The sequence below is a fragment of the Carassius gibelio genome, chromosome B10 (genome assembly GCF_023724105.1).
Source record: "Carassius gibelio isolate Cgi1373 ecotype wild population from Czech Republic chromosome B10, carGib1.2-hapl.c, whole genome shotgun sequence".
Classification (NCBI taxonomy): Eukaryota; Metazoa; Chordata; class Actinopteri; order Cypriniformes; family Cyprinidae; genus Carassius; species Carassius gibelio.
This window is the reverse complement of record NC_068405.1, coordinates 18,611,908-18,627,498: the sequence shown is the minus strand read 5'-3', so window position 1 is coordinate 18,627,498 and position 15,591 is coordinate 18,611,908. Positions and strand designations below refer to the sequence as shown.

At 39.4% G+C, this 15,591-nt stretch overlaps 1 protein-coding gene across 2 annotated transcripts; it reads left to right on the top strand.

Annotated features, from left to right (window-relative positions):
- On the top strand, window positions 1–15,409 carry LOC127966498 (telomerase-binding protein EST1A). 2 transcript variants are annotated; one of them, XM_052567519.1, is made up of 19 exons: window positions 1–162; window positions 1,203–3,366; window positions 3,493–3,685; window positions 4,442–4,552; window positions 4,748–4,854; window positions 5,065–5,143; window positions 6,257–6,367; window positions 6,499–6,708; window positions 7,537–7,598; window positions 10,050–10,195; window positions 10,300–10,416; window positions 10,539–10,713; window positions 10,783–10,999; window positions 12,071–12,238; window positions 12,350–12,517; window positions 12,641–12,785; window positions 12,863–13,080; window positions 13,694–13,775; window positions 14,087–15,409. In XM_052567519.1, exons 1-19 carry the CDS (start codon window positions 18–20, stop codon window positions 14,215–14,217), a joined length of 4,749 nt encoding a protein of 1,582 aa, XP_052423479.1. In that variant the 5' UTR covers window positions 1–17; the 3' UTR covers window positions 14,218–15,409. The 2 variants fall into 2 exon arrangements, with proteins under 2 accessions (XP_052423479.1, XP_052423477.1); XM_052567517.1 differs by having other exon boundaries at window positions 12,332–12,517.
- Window positions 15,410–15,591: the final 182 nt, after the last annotated feature.

Here is a 15,591-nt window from a genome sequence, read left to right as displayed (position 1 = left end):
GAACGCGTTTTGGCTTAATGGCGTTTTGGCCCTACCAAGCCGCCGTGTGTTTGTGTTTGGTTTCAACGAAAATGGCGGACGAGCTGGAAAGAGTACGAATTTCAGCCGCGGAGCTTCGAGCAGAAGCGTCGAATTTCACCACAGACGGCGACAGTATGAGAGGTTAGGAGCTCTCTAAATGTTTATAACTATGTAAGGAAGGTAGTAGTCGAAGACAAGCCTTATTTTGACATGTTACGTTAAAGTTGGGGTTCAGTTTGCTAATAGCTAGCTAGCATAACAGTCAACAACAGTCGTCGCTCATGTGGGTTGAACGGCGCTTGTTTTGAAAGCATATAACATCTCTTGCGTATATTTCTGCAACGTATTCAAAATTATAATACGCTTTTTATTTGTATAAAGAAGTAATTGTAATGCTAACTGTTACTGGTTATTGAAGGCGGCAACTTGAATGAGATATTTATTTTAAAGGAAGATTTTATAAGTAAGCTGCTATCCAACGCCAGCTCTTTAACTTTCGTAACTTGATTATCGCTTTCTATGTGCTTGTAGTCAACTTATATTGTTGGGTTGGCTTGTTACAATGCACATGCAACAGGTTATTTTCAACCCATGCCGTAGCAACAGGAATTTGGTCTTGAATGTTCAATCAACAAAAGCATTGTAAGTTGTGATATATTTCTATCTTTAATAAAGTAGTACAAATAACACCCATTTCCTAAAATGTATTGACATTTCCCTAAAGCAGCATTTCTCAGCCTGTGTGCAGGGGCCCACTAGGTGGCCTCAGGATGCCTTTCAAATAAGAAAAAAGAACTGAGAAATCAAGATTTGCTTTTATACTTTCAGGAACCAGGAGCTTCATTTATAAAGAAGTGCTTGTAAGGACTGTAAATCAGTTTCTCAAACTTGCTTGGCCCAGTTTTCGTACAATGCGTGTTTGTAGCCATTTATTTACTTTTAGGAAATAATTTGTAGAAATGATTTCATTTTAGTGTTGTAATTATCACAAAGCAGTTTAAATGATTCTCATTTGCGATTTCTCACATTCTTGGACAAGGACAACCTAGAGCTAGTCTAAATTTAAAAGTGTGATTTCAAGAAAAGTAATGAAAATATTGTTGTGAATCTTGTTGTTGGCAGTCTATAAACAGTCCTATTGTACTCTTCAGTCAATAAAATTTTTGTCATATTTTTCTTAGAATTGCGAGAGGAGGGTAAGAAGCACCGGGAACGAGATAGCAAACGTCCAGACTTGCAGTGGTACAAACCTGGTGCCGGCCATCCACGCAGACATAAGAACAGTGCAGAAGGAGCTGGGTCAGACCCCGTGCACTCACCGGATGATTGTGTTTTTGGTAATGACACCAAAATGCTTGACGGCTCACCTACCAGTCCTGGAAGCTCTCATGTAAGCACTGGAGAGTTTCCAAATGATCACAGCCAGCCTGAAGCAAATCATAACACTAAAGGACATGTAGGCAATAATAGCCACCAACTTGTAGATGGAAATGCTGTTAAAAGCATTGAAAGTGCTAGGACACCCAAATCACAGAAGCATTCACAAAAGATGCGTAAACCTGACCGTGAGATATATCAGCCAGGGGGACGAAGGTCTCAGGTACACAAAGAGACGGGGGTGAGCAAAGAATTAGATGGGGATCAAAGGAGAGAGGAGGAGGAAGAACTGAGTAGGAAATCTGCTGAAACGATTATTAAGTGTGAGAAAGAGGAGAAGCGTAGAAACAGGCGAGGGAAAGATGGCAGGAAAAAGGAAGAGTCAAAGGGAACTGTAGACAGTTCTGCAAACAGAAATGAAAATAGTGTTGAGAGTATCACAGGAAAAGTCAGCAATCTCCATTTAGAGTCTGAGGAAATCAAAGATGGAGCTGGGCAGGGTGTTACAAACAGGAGAAAACCTAGTGGGGAAGGGCGAAGAAGCCAAGCGAGTGGAGGGAATGAAGTGGCTGGAGAAGACAAAAAAAAGGAGAAGGGTAATGGGAAATCCAGAGCAGGAAGGGAAAAAGGTAACAACCAGGGCTTTGCCAAGAAAGAGCAAGAGGAAGGAGGAGGAAAAGGCTCAGAAGCAGATCAGGCTGAAGGAATAAAGCAGAGAAATGTTGGCGTAAAAGAGGTGAGCCGTGACCAGAATGTAAACCATGAAAAACAACAAGGGAACAGGCCAAAAGAGAAAGGAAAACCATCTGAGAGAACCGATTCAAACAGAGTCAACTCTGCCTCAAAGCGATACTCTCAGTCAGACATCCGGCGTCCTCGACACCGCACCTACAGCACGAGTTCGGCCAGTAGTGGGACCAGTATGGATGGTCTGGCTGAAGCTGAGAGACTTAGAGGGGAGGGTCAGCAGTTGGCGGCACGCACTGCAGAGAATACTGCTGGACAGAAGGAGTTCATCCGAAGGAGCCAGGGGCGCCCGAGGAGACGGATGGCACGGACATTGTCTTCGACAGATTCACTGGAGGAAAATGAGGTGTGGGAGAGAGAAGATAGAAGAGGCAGAGTTGCTGACGAAGCCAAGAGCACCCACAAAGGTCCTGAAGGGGGCAGAAGAGGGCAAAGAGTGCCTGTTTCTAGTGGTCGAGGAGGAATTTTGAGAGTTTCTTTGGAAAAGAATTCAAGCGAGGATCAAGCAAGCCAAAAAAAACCTAGAGGTCGTGGGAGGGGCATCCTGGTGCTTCCTGCCCACACTGATCTAACTTTGACCCCAGAGCCAGGGCCTCAGCTTAGAACAATGAGAGGAGGAATGGGTCTTGGCCGAGGAAGAGGTGGCCGTGGAGGAGGGACAAGACGCCTTTGGGACCCAAATAACCCGGATAAGAAACCAGCACTGGTGTCAAGCCAACAATCCCAGCATGCATCTCTCCAGCAGGCCTTGTACTTGCAGCAGGGTGTATGTGGGCCACTGAACTTTCTGGACACTGATGATGAGACAACAGGAAGTCCTCCTGTCCGACAGGGTGAGTTTTTTCAAAACCAGCAAGCCGCTGCCATGGCTTATTACAAATTCCAGAATTCTGACAATCCCTACTGCTATCCGCTACCGGCCAATTCCCCAAACACCCCACCACGCTATCCTTACCCATATCACATTCCCTACCAAATTCCTGGCTCCAGTGGGATGTATCCCACCTCTATGCCACCTTTTTATGGACCCTACGGGCAAGGTGGGCCAGGTTATCCCTCTCCAGCTGGATCTGGTCTCACTCCAGAAGACGCAGAGGTGCAGACCAGAGGAGAGCTGGGAAAGTTGCTTCGGCTGGCTGACAGTCAGGAACTCCAACTCAGTAACCTGCTGTCCCGGGAACGACTGAGCCAGGAGGGATTGGAAAGGATGGCCCAGCTGAGGTGTGTATTAAATTTTGAACGTTTTGCATGGGAAAGATTTGTTGTATTAGACTCTACAGTTAGTAATTATGAACTTGGTTGAACTTGTTCTTTAACATATTTCTGTTTCTTCTGTTGTTTATGCAGAGCTGAACTCCTGACATTGTATGAACGGGTGATTTTGACAGACATTGAGTTCTCAGACACTCAAAACCTGGATCAGGCTCTGTGGAAGAATGTGTTTTACCAGGTGATAGAGAGGTTTAGGCAGCTACTGAAGGACCAGACATCAGACGCAGCCCCACAGATAAAAATCATGCTCATGACCATACTGGAAGAGGTAGATATTCACTGTGTGGTCTATATCCTTCTTATGAATGTCCTTGTCATTGTCTAATTGTTTTTATTAAGGGAGTATAAAGTAAATTGGGTAAACACATTTTATAATGTTCCAAATATATGCATTAAATAAAAATGTATGCATTTAGCAGATGCTAAAGCGACTTGCAGTGAATTCAAGCTAACATTTTTTACCTAACGTGTTCCCTGGGAATTGAGCCCACAACCTTGTGCTGCTAATGCAATGCTCTACCACTTGAGCCACAGGAACACTATATATTTCAAATACATCTTCAAAAAAAAAAAATCAGAAGAAAATGCCACAGTTTCAGATAATAGCTCCTTAAAATTCAGCTTTCCATCACGGGAGTAAATTACATTTTAATATAAAATGTAATTAAAATAGAAAACAGTAGTTTTTAAATTATAAACAAATTATATTTTACAATATTACTGTTTTACCACAATTTAATCAAATAAATGCAGCTGGAACATAATTTCTTTTAAAAACATTTTAACAGTCTTACCAAATGTAAACATTTGAATGGTAGTTTGGTTTAGATGCTCTTATTCAGAGTGACTTACAAAATGTGCTTTGGCTTTACATATTAAATTGTTTAAATATTCACTGGTCTTTATGGAAGAATAAAATTGTGAACAATTTTTTATTTTTATTTTATATAGCATTGTTCTGTAATATAAACAATTTGTGACAGGATGTTAAAAAGCAACGTGTTTTTTTCTTCTTCTTCCCTAGGGGGTATTCTTTTTTGATTCGCTGCTACAGAAGTTGCAGACTGTTTTTCAGTTCAAGCTGGAGGACTATATGGACTGTATGGCTATACGAGCAAGACCTCTGCGCAAGACGGTATGCTCCTTGTGTTTTTTTGGACTATTGTGATAAATTAACCCATGTGCCCAGCAGCAACTAAGCCCTTTAAACAACTTCTCATTGTAGTGTTTTTCATGTTTTAAAGATTTAGTTGTAACAGGCCCTTGACAGTTAGTTCTGCTATTGTTGAACACATTCAACAAGTGTGAATCCAACTTTACCTTGATGCAGGTGAAGTATGCTCTGATCAGTGCCCAGCGCTGCATGATCTGTCAGGGGGATATCGCACGATACCGTGAACAGGCTAGTGACTCTGCTAACTACGGAAAGGCACGCAGGTAATTCTGTCATAGCCACATTAAACAGAAAAGGTGTATTTTATATTATAGTATGCTATTTCAGTGTACATACATGTGCTTTTGTTTATATCATGTGTATAAATGAATTGGCACAGCATGAATATCTTTTTCATCAATTTACCAATGACAAACTAAGAAATCATATACGTTTTTGTATTTTAGTGTTAATTTTTTTTTTCTCACATGCAGTTGGTATCTAAAAGCTCAGCAGATTGCTCCAAAAAATGGAAGACCCTACAATCAGCTGGCCCTGCTAGCAGTATATACGGTGAGAATTCAGCATAACATAATTTCTATTAGATTTAGGGTTAGAAACATTTACATTTTATATATACATATTTATATATTATTATGGCTGTCAAAAATAGTGCGTAAATGACGTTAATTAGTTGTTTGTCGTTAATTACGTCAAATTTTTTAACGCATTTCACGCATGCGCAGTGTGAGAAATTATTCAGGTCAGGAAAGTCTCGTCGATCTCTGAATTCTCAAGATAGTAAAAAACAGCGGCGAGCGCCGCGGCGAAAACACAGAAGGAGCTTAAGGTTTTACCCCAGGTACTCTCAAATACATTCATGCCAAGCTCTATAAACAGAGACGACTTTGGTAGTTGATACGCTGGAGCTTCTTCCTGTTATAGCGTCCTGTGTTTCACACTGCGCATGCGCAGAACGCCTACATGCAATGCAGTGAAAATTATAGCTGTTTGGAAAAGCATATGCATTTTTACTTGTTTTTACTGGCACTTGAAGCCTTCAGATCATGAAAATATAGATCCTAAAGTATTGTGGCAGAGCAAATGAACACCTCCCAAAAACAATAATGCCCAGAGTGCAGAGGGCGCATGTTTGTGTTTCTGAGTTCATTCTTTCGAGTTTCTCTATGCATAATTTCATAGATATGTGGCTATATTTAACCACTGGTTCACCTAAAACTCTTACACTATCTGTAGTTAAATGGCATGGTTTGATATAGTGCTCAGGTAAATTTGATCTAAGTAAATGTTAAACTTTTGAAATTCAGAAAAAAAGAACCACATATTGATGAATCAATACATGAAAATTATGTATCTGTGTCCTTTTATTTATCTTTTGGTATGCATTTCAGAAAAAAATGGTTAGGATTCAGGTGTAATTGCAAATAGTGATTAATCCTGATTAATCCACTGAAAATTCAGATGAATTTGATTAAAAATTTTAATCATTTGACAGCCTTATATATTATATATACACATTTAAAAATGTTAAGACTGGTTACTTGCACTGATATTCAAAATATTAATCATGAAGTTGAGGTCTATAATGAGTTGCTTGTTTGATATTGGCTTATATGATGACAATTAAAGTTAAATAAGTTCTTTCTCCCCTCATCTCTTATTTAGAAGCGAAAGCTGGATGCTGTCTACTATTACATGCGTAGTCTAGCCGCCAGTAACCCAATCCTCACAGCCAAGGAAAGTCTGATGACTCTGTTTGAGGAAGCCAAGCGCAAGGTATGCACTTTAATGCTGCTCCTCAAAAAGAATAATCCAGCTTTGGTAAATATTAAACAATATTGGTTGTGCAGCTGAAAAATGTCAGTATTCTCAGTGTTTGTTTATATTTGTTCTTCTCCCTAACCAAGGCTGACCAGATTGAACGTAGACGGAAGCAGGAAGATGGAGGTACCCGTAGTCCCCGAGGTCATGTAGGTGGGCGTCGTGGTGAGGACGCCAGCCGAGTGGAGATCTGGATACGTCCCACCGGGCATCCAGGCACTTCTCGTCCGACAGGCAGTGAGTCGGGCAAAGACTCTGAGCAGGATGGAGAGCTGGGAACTCTGAGTCCCAGTGATGTGAGTGCTTTTTTAAACATATGTCATTTGCTCTGCTCACAGTTAAATTCGTTTCAGAGCTTTGCTTCAGAGAAATGACTAAATAAAATGCAACCATTGCTGATACATCTGATAACAATTTTTTTGTAACTTTTTTTTATATATATATATAAACAACATCCATCAAAAAACATAACATTTTAATTGATTGTAATTTTAAGTGCCTGTTGCACTTAAGGCAAGAAATATTCCTCTGAGCCACGCAAATGTTTTCACAAATGTTTCAAGAAGCGGGCACAAACAGGCACACATATGACACATACAAACACCCGTGCACATTAGGAGAGCCAAAGAGGTCACGTTGACTTGTTTATGAGTTGCACAGGAAGAGGCTGACTATGAGTCACCCATCAGTGGCAGGAAAGGGCATCATTGTGCCGTGATGCACCCATCATTTTGGTAACCTTGGATATTTGCCCACGTCAGCAACAAATGCACACTTACACTTTAAGAAAGTTGATCTGTTCCACCCCACCATTCGTCTTTTGTAAGGGTGAGCAGGTTGATCTGAGCCCGCTGCTTCAGGCAGTACACTGATTTAATTAAATGAGAGCGCTTTAGGTTTATCAGCTAAACAAGGTGCTCATCCTTTGGAGAGTTTGTCAATTTTCTGATTGTTTTGTTTGTGTGTTGAGTCTTGGTGACTGTGCACACCTATGGAGCTATTGGTTTGAGGGGGAAAACATGAGCTATTTTTTACTTTGATGAACGGTCGCTATAATTACAATAATTTTAGCTAAAGAGTTGAATTACTCTTTACCTTACATTTTTCTGTCATTTTCTTTACAGCTTAACAAGAGGTTTATTTTGAGTTTCCTGCATGCTCACGGAAAGCTCTTCACTAAAGTAGGGTAAGTCTTAATGTCAACAGATTTGGTGTAAACATCCATTTTGTCTTTTGTCAATATCTTTGCAGATATTGTTTATGCTCAAACAGCAACATTACACACTAACTAACGTTAAAAAAGTGAATCAACAACCCCTTTAAAAAATACCTGCATGTAATTACGTCGGTAATTACATTTATAATTACACTGTTGGGCGGTATGCGATAATTATCACAATAAATGTAAAAAAATATATATATTTCTTAAAAAAAAAGGACTTAAAGGCCTATTTTTGCTCCAATGTGAAAGTTGTAAAAAAAAAAAAAACAGACTGTTAATTGTAGTTTTATACTATTCTTTATGATCAGAACATGACAAACACTTTGTTTTTAGAAAAAAAAATCTTAGTTCTGCATGTGCTAATGAGTAATATTGTTTCAACTCTAGAAACAGGTTTGTGTTGCCTGATAAGAATATAACTTTTTTTTCTGTCTACACATGTATACACATTTAATTGTAGCTCGAATTAGGATGCAGGTGTAGATTTAGTAATTCAGCAATACCTGTACATTTTGTAGCAATCTCATCTTTATATGGTGAAATGTAATTATTCTGACTGTTTGAGGTGTGTGTATTTTTTTTTTTTTTTTAACCATTGGTATTCCATAGTAGCATACATTTAGATCTTGATAATCAGTTAAAACCACAAATATAACACCCCAATACCACTGGAAAAATGTAATATAGCTTCTAGGTATTTGTATGAAAAACAGTAGTCTAAATAAATTTAGTATAAACACAAACACTATAGCTTAATCACAAAAAGTAATGTAATTATATTCCATTACTCCACCTTCAGTACGTCAACATTAATAATATAATACAATTTGACACGAATACCAACATTTCTGCACTGTTTATCACACTACAAGCGACATAATCCCATTCATTTCATTGGAAAGTCGGCGATTTCCTGCGATATGAACGACAGCTGGCGTTGGCGAAGGGGAGTGACAGCCTATAGGAAATAAGACAGAGCTTGTGTGGTCTTTCTCCTCTCAGCTCAGCAGTGACAGAAAGATGGAGGAGAGGCAAAAGTCGCTGCTGATGTGAGTGCAGCTTTACGCATCTGTTCTAGTGTAGCTCACGCCATGCCGACATTTAAACTTTGATCCGACCGGATAAACGGTCTATACAGCACGCTTCAAATGACTAGCGTTTTTTCGTTCCGCCGTTGCCTCATAAATAATATATGGAACATTATCGAACTCATGTTATCGTTTATTTCGGAAATTTATATCAATTTATCGCCCAGCCCTACTGTTGACCCATCCCTAACACCTTAACCCAACCTTAAGCCTACCCATACTACCAAACCTGTCCCTAACCTAAGTACGTTATTTTATGCAAGTACATAGTAGCTTAGGCCACCTAATATAAAGTGGGACCGAAAGTTATTATCTAGTCTAATCATATTGTGAATTTTGAGGGCTGATTTTAGAAGAGGTCCTAGATTATGTATAGTAAGCAACGGCTCCTGAAAGGAATGCTTTTGGATCAGAACTATTCAATTTACAGCACTATAACTAAAAACATATTGGAATAAAAGCTTCAATTATATTTGGCAAATGTGTTACTCAGAGGTGTAATTAATGTTAAAAAAAGACTTGTTCTGGGAGGATTTTCTACCAAATATCAAAATTCAATTTTTTATATTTTTTATACTGTATTAGAGCTGCAGAGGGCGAAAAGTGTCTGTTATAATTTTGACATCGCATCATTCATTAAAACCACTTAAAAAATGTACTATTAAAAATGTGTATTAAGTATATTTTAAATACATAAAGTGTTTAATAATTCATTCAAATTAATGAAACTTCACGAACAAAAAATAATTCTAAACACAGCCAAAGCACGGTTTTGCGTCTCTAAACAACATGGCTATGTTTCATTCCTGAATGAATCCACCATTTAAATGATTCTGTTAAATTGCAATGACTCCCTTAACAGTGGCTTGCTGCCACCTACTGGCGGTTTTAACTTCACATTTAAAGTATCTTTAAATTTTTTAATAATTCCAAATAGCAGTATTCAATGTTTCATGTTTAAAATATCAAACCATTATGCATTTGTAACTGAACGGACCACACAGAATATGAAGAATATCAAAATCTGCAGTTGCCCCCAGCAGTCAGATATCAGCACAATAACGCAAAATATCGTCTAATTATCATTATTGAGAAAATCCCCCAAAATATTGAGATCTCTTTTCTTTTTCAATATCACACACCCCTAAATTTTTTAAAAACTATGATTGTTAATTTCTACTTTGAGCTGCCATGGAAATAGACTTTGATGGTGATATGGCATTTAATAAATAAAACAAAACATGACAGGCTGATAATTAACACAGAAAATAATTATTATTGGGAATATGTTGTACTAATTTGCATAATTGTTGTGATTGGTCCTCAGGATGGAGAGTTTTCCTGCTGTAGCGAGTCGAGTGTTGCAGGAGTTTCGGGCCCTCCTCCAGCACAGCCCCTCCCCCCTCGGGAGCACACGCATGCTGCAAATCATCACTATTAACATGTTCACCATCCATTATGCGCAGATCAGAGGTAAAGATTCAACATTATCAGTGGCCGTAGATCCTGACGGTCCATTGAATAGAATCTCTCTTGCTTCTTACTTTGCTGTGTCTCTAAATCTCTCTTTCTCGTAGCTGAAGGGCAAGGTGAAACTCGGTCTGTTTTAGAGGAGCAGACCATATCTCTTGGTTTAGCTATGTTTGGTCTCCTTGTCCAACGGTGCACTGAACTACTAAAAGAAACACCTGCTGGTGAGTCAAAAGTGTCTGTTTCACTAGTGTGCTGCCTACATAGACAGCATAAAGCTACTCTCTGTATTTGTGACTTCTATGCAGATTTGTCTAATTGTTTGCTTCTTTTTTGTCTCTGCCAGAGCCTATCCCAGCAGAAGAGCTGGGGGAGTTTGATGAAATGGATGATGAGGAGGGGATGGTGCGGGTGTCTGTCTTCCCTCCCGACCTCAGAGAGCTGCTGCCCAGCATGAAGGTCTGGTCCGATTGGATGCTCGGCCACCCAGACAAGTGGAACCCTCCCCCCTGCTGTATTCAGTGAGTCAGGGCTCAGGGCGGTGTTGATTTGAATCTGAGCTGTGGTTGATGTGGTACTTTGTTTTCTAGGGGGGCTCCAGACGTGTGGCAGTGTCTTGCAGATCTGTGCAACTCTCTGGCCCGTGTGTATCACGGTGAGGTTCTGCTCTATAAAGCTGATGTAGATGGAGAAGGAGATGAGGAACTCCGAGTCCTACAGCTGGAGGAGGACAAAATGCTCTCTGGCTTTGTCCCGCTGCTCGCTGCCCCACAGGAAGCTTGCTATATAGACCAAGGAACTGATGCAGTCAGTATTGTACTCACCTATGGATTGTGTTTTCAAAATTAATATATAATGTAATATAATGTGTGTGTTTGTGTGTGTGTGTATATTATTCAATCAGTCCATGATCACCTGCTAAGTGAAGAATATATCAAATTTATGACTGTCAATAGATTAATTAGTTAATTTGTAATTTCAATTTATTGTTATCTTATTATTTTTTTATTTGTAGGTCTTTTGTTTTATTCAAAATTTCCAAAATGTTTTTTTATTTTATTCTGTCTATATTTAGTTGAATAAATTAGTCTGTTTATTTTAATTTCCAGTTTACTACAATTTACCTTTTTCTTTTATTTATTATTATTAATATTAATATTAATGTTTATAGTCCAGTCTATTTTTGCCGGTTTGGTGGATAATATAAGGGCTCTCGGTAGATTAAAATAGACTATTTATTTGCTGTTTATTTTTTTGCCTTTTTATTTTTTTAAGCTTTTTTAATCCAAGCTGCTATAATTAGTAAGTGTATTATAGATTTTATTTTATATTTTTTTGGTCCATTCAGTGTAAGAGTGCTTTCACTCTTGGTTCACTTGCCTGGTCCGAACCAGAGTTCGATTGCTCCCCCTCCCCCCGCTGGACTGCATTCATATTATTTTATAAGGGTCCGAACCGTGCTTCACTTGCGTCATCAAGCCAGCAGCTGTTCAACCCGTTGCATAGTAATGACGGCGCAGGTGAAAGAAGAAAAAATTCATAACATAACTCTCTGCACTTTTATGTATTTACGTTTTTAAACCATTCATTTTGTTTACAAAGCTTCGGTACATAACGGCACTTGACACTAAATGACTTTAGTTAAAATCTTAATTTGATTTATTAAATCAATTAGCAGACTTTTTCATCATTTACTAATTAATGAGAGCGGATATGTGGTGTCGTTCTTATTCAGATCATTCATAGAAATCACACAGAACTGAATTAGGCTGAGTTAAGTCCAATTAATTTGTATTTTATAATATTAAACGTGTTCTCTAATAAATCAACTTAACTGCTGTAGTTATCTCAGATCTGAATGATTGTTTTTATGTGTAGGCTATAGCAGCGGACTGTAAGAGAGTGACCGTGCTGAAGTACTTCCTGGAAGCTCTGTGCGGGCAGGAAGAACCACTGCTGGCTTTTAAGGGAGGAAAGTACATTTCCATGGCTACACCTCCTTTACCCAGTGTAAACACGGAGAAAACGGCACAAACGCAAGAACAGGTACAGCGAATCTCTCATTACCGGGATGTATTTTGCTTTTCCTCAAATCTGAGACGATTCTTTTTCCAGTAACTCAGAGAGTGTGGTTAACAGGGCATGTCTACTTCTCAGGAGGATGATGTCATTGTGGAGGAATCGTCTCTCTCTGCTTCGGAAGGGGAGATCGATGGAGAGATGGAAGGAGACGGAAGCGAGGATGATATCAGAGAGCTGAGGGCACGGCGCCATGCTCTCACACACAAGCTGGCGCAGCAGCAGAAACGGCGGGACAAGATACAGGTATCCTCCAGATGCCATCTTTATCTGTACCCCTTGTCTACTTTAAACATTTAATGATTCTTACAGCAGAATATTTCAAGCTAATGATATAGAGCTGAGCAAGTGTCCGTTTCTGTCCTCCAGGCTGTTCTGCAGACGGGTGGACAGCTGGAGATTGAGATCAGGCCGTTCTATCTGGTCCCGGACACAAACGGCTTCATAGATCATCTGGACGGCCTGAGGAAGCTTCTGGCCTGTGGGACGTACATCCTGGTTCTGCCTCTTATTGGTGAGACCCTCTTTGATGATTAAAATACACACAGATGTTTCACTCTTATGTTTCATGTTTCTGTGTCCTTATGACAGTGATCACAGAGTTGGATGGTCTGGCTAAAGGGCAGGACAGTCGTGAGGGGGTCGGTAACGGTGCCCATGCCCGACAGGTGCAGGAGAGAGCCAGATCAGCGGTCATGTTTCTGGAGAAAGCATTTGAATCTAGAGATCCCTGCATCAGAGCGCTCACCAGCAGAGGAAACACACTGGAGTCCATTGCCTTTCGCAGTGAAGATACTTCTGGACAAAAGGTACGTGTTTCCATAAGAATGGTGGTGCTAAAAATGTGTGCTGGTTCATATGTAGTTCACACTCTCATTCTGTTCCTCTCTCTGTTGCAAGTTTCTTTTCATGTTGTTTTACTTACATTTACATTTAGCAGACACTTTTATCCAAAGTGACTTACAAATGAGTAAATTTATTTGATCAAATATGATTTCTAGATGATTTGATACATATTTGGATCTGAACCACTGTAAGTTTGTCTTTCATCGTTCAAGGCAGCTGTTTGTTATCACAAGTGGTTTACTTCTACAACATTAAATACTTAAATATTGGTATTAAGGACTGCATTAATATGACCTTAATATCTTTATAATTACCTTAATAACGCTTTTAAAATCATCTGTCTTTAGACTCTCATAAGTAACGCAACAGACTGCAGATGATTAGTCTAACGATGATCTTCAGGGAACGTAAGGCTCCGACACGGTTCTATGGTGCGCATCCAAGTTCGGAAAATGGCTTTCACATCAACCAGCAACTCTAGTGTGAAAAATCACTTGAGAAGTTCAGAAATGCACACGAGACTTTAAGCTCTATTTTAAAGCCGCCCACTCATTATGCGACTTTCTGTCTCCCCAGGGCAACAACGATGATGTCATCCTGTCCTGCTGTCTGCACTACTGTCAGGACAAAGCCAAGGACTTCATGCCTGCTGAGAGAAGTCAGTTCACTTACTTTTACTTGTTAGCGGCAATTCAAACAGGACACACTTTTGCATTTGTGCATGAATGTGTTTTGAATTATAAATCCATTTTCAGTTTGACAGCATCTGACTGTATGATCGCTATGTTTTAAAGAAATAGTTAAAATAAAAGTTTAAACATGTATGTGTGTGTATTTACATATACATAATAAATATACACAGTACACACACATAGTATGTATTTAAACATGAACTTTTATTTTGAATGCGATTAATCGTTTTGCAGCCCTAGATGAGTTTGTTTCTTCATCATGTTTTGTGTTCTCCAGATGGGCCGGTGAGGTTACGCAGGGAGGTGGTCTTGCTCACGGATGATCGTAATCTGCGAGTCAAAGCTCTCACACGCAACGTACCTGTCCGGGACATCCCAGCGTTCCTGATCTGGGCTAAAGTAGGCTGAAGCGCAGAACTGACCTACCGCTGTACAAACCAATCATCCTCCACTGTAAAAGTTGGGAGGAGATGAAGAAATTGTCACACAGAGAGGATGAATATTAAGAGGAGAAATACTACAAGCCTTTTGTCAAACCGACAAAAAAAAAAAAAGAGAGGCGTGACACATCAAGGCATTTTACAAGAAAGAAATGAGGATTTTCCCCGTACAATGCAGCGTGCATAGATAACTGCTTACTTCTGAGGGTGAGATAGACATGATTGGAGGGGGTTGAAACCAGCTTAGCTGATTTGGGGGTTGATTAAGAGCTTGGATGAAGAGGAAGCACGCTGGGTGTACGTGTGTGAGCGAGAGAGTGTCAGCTTGTAGTGTTTGTGTGAAGTCACACATGCTGCGGATGAGCTCATTCCAGCAAAGGGCCTGCGATTAGGCGAGAGCTCCAGTAGGGGGCGGCGTGAGGCGGTCTCACGTTCCACTTTAGTGGCCCATGCGGCCCTGATTGCATTTTCATCGCTTGAAGCATGATTGTTTTAAAGCTCTTATGATTTTTACCTGCTTATTTAAGTTTGCATTGCATTTTTGACTTCAGTTTGGACTGTCAGGTTCTCGTTTTCATTTAGGTCACGTGGTTCAGTTGCAACACCCTCATCACTGTCTGTTCTTCTGTAGTAGCATCTTTATAAGTGTGTGAATCCAAGTCAGAATATAAGATTGTAACATCTGTGTGTCGAGTAAATACTGAAGTAATGAATCTGTCATCACAGTAGTTTTAATACAGACTAAAATGAGTTTATCAGTCTCTGAACGGAAATCTGCATTTTTGAGGTCGAGCTAATAGAAAGGTTCTAGTTTCCTTTTTCCCCCTCAAAACTATAAAGAAAACTAATGCATCTAGTTCATACGTTAGAGTCTTGTATATGTTTTCAGATGTCCTGTGCAAATTATTTTCATGTCTGTATTAAGTCGAGTGGTTTGTCTGTGCTTGCGTTTTAGTGTATTTTTCCATTTCCAAAGCTTAAGTATTGTAGTCCTAATAGAACCTGGTATGTCAGCCTGTTACAGTCATTGTTTTAATGCTCAAAATATCCTCCCCTTTCTGTTATGTGGTAAGAAACAGCAGCATCTGAATTATTCACCTCTAATTACACCTCTAATTTTTTTGTGATGTGGATTTAATTAAAAATAATTTCTGAGTTAATCATTTGTGCTGTTTGGCCTGTGCTTTGGTTTGAACTGTAGATGTCACTGTTTTATACTGATTACAGGATTGTTTTTTGTAATCAAAGGAAGCATTTATGTAACAGTGGGTTTTGATGTAAATCTGAAATGGCTTTTCTAATTTACCAGACAAAAGGCTAAGAACTAAATACCATGCATTTA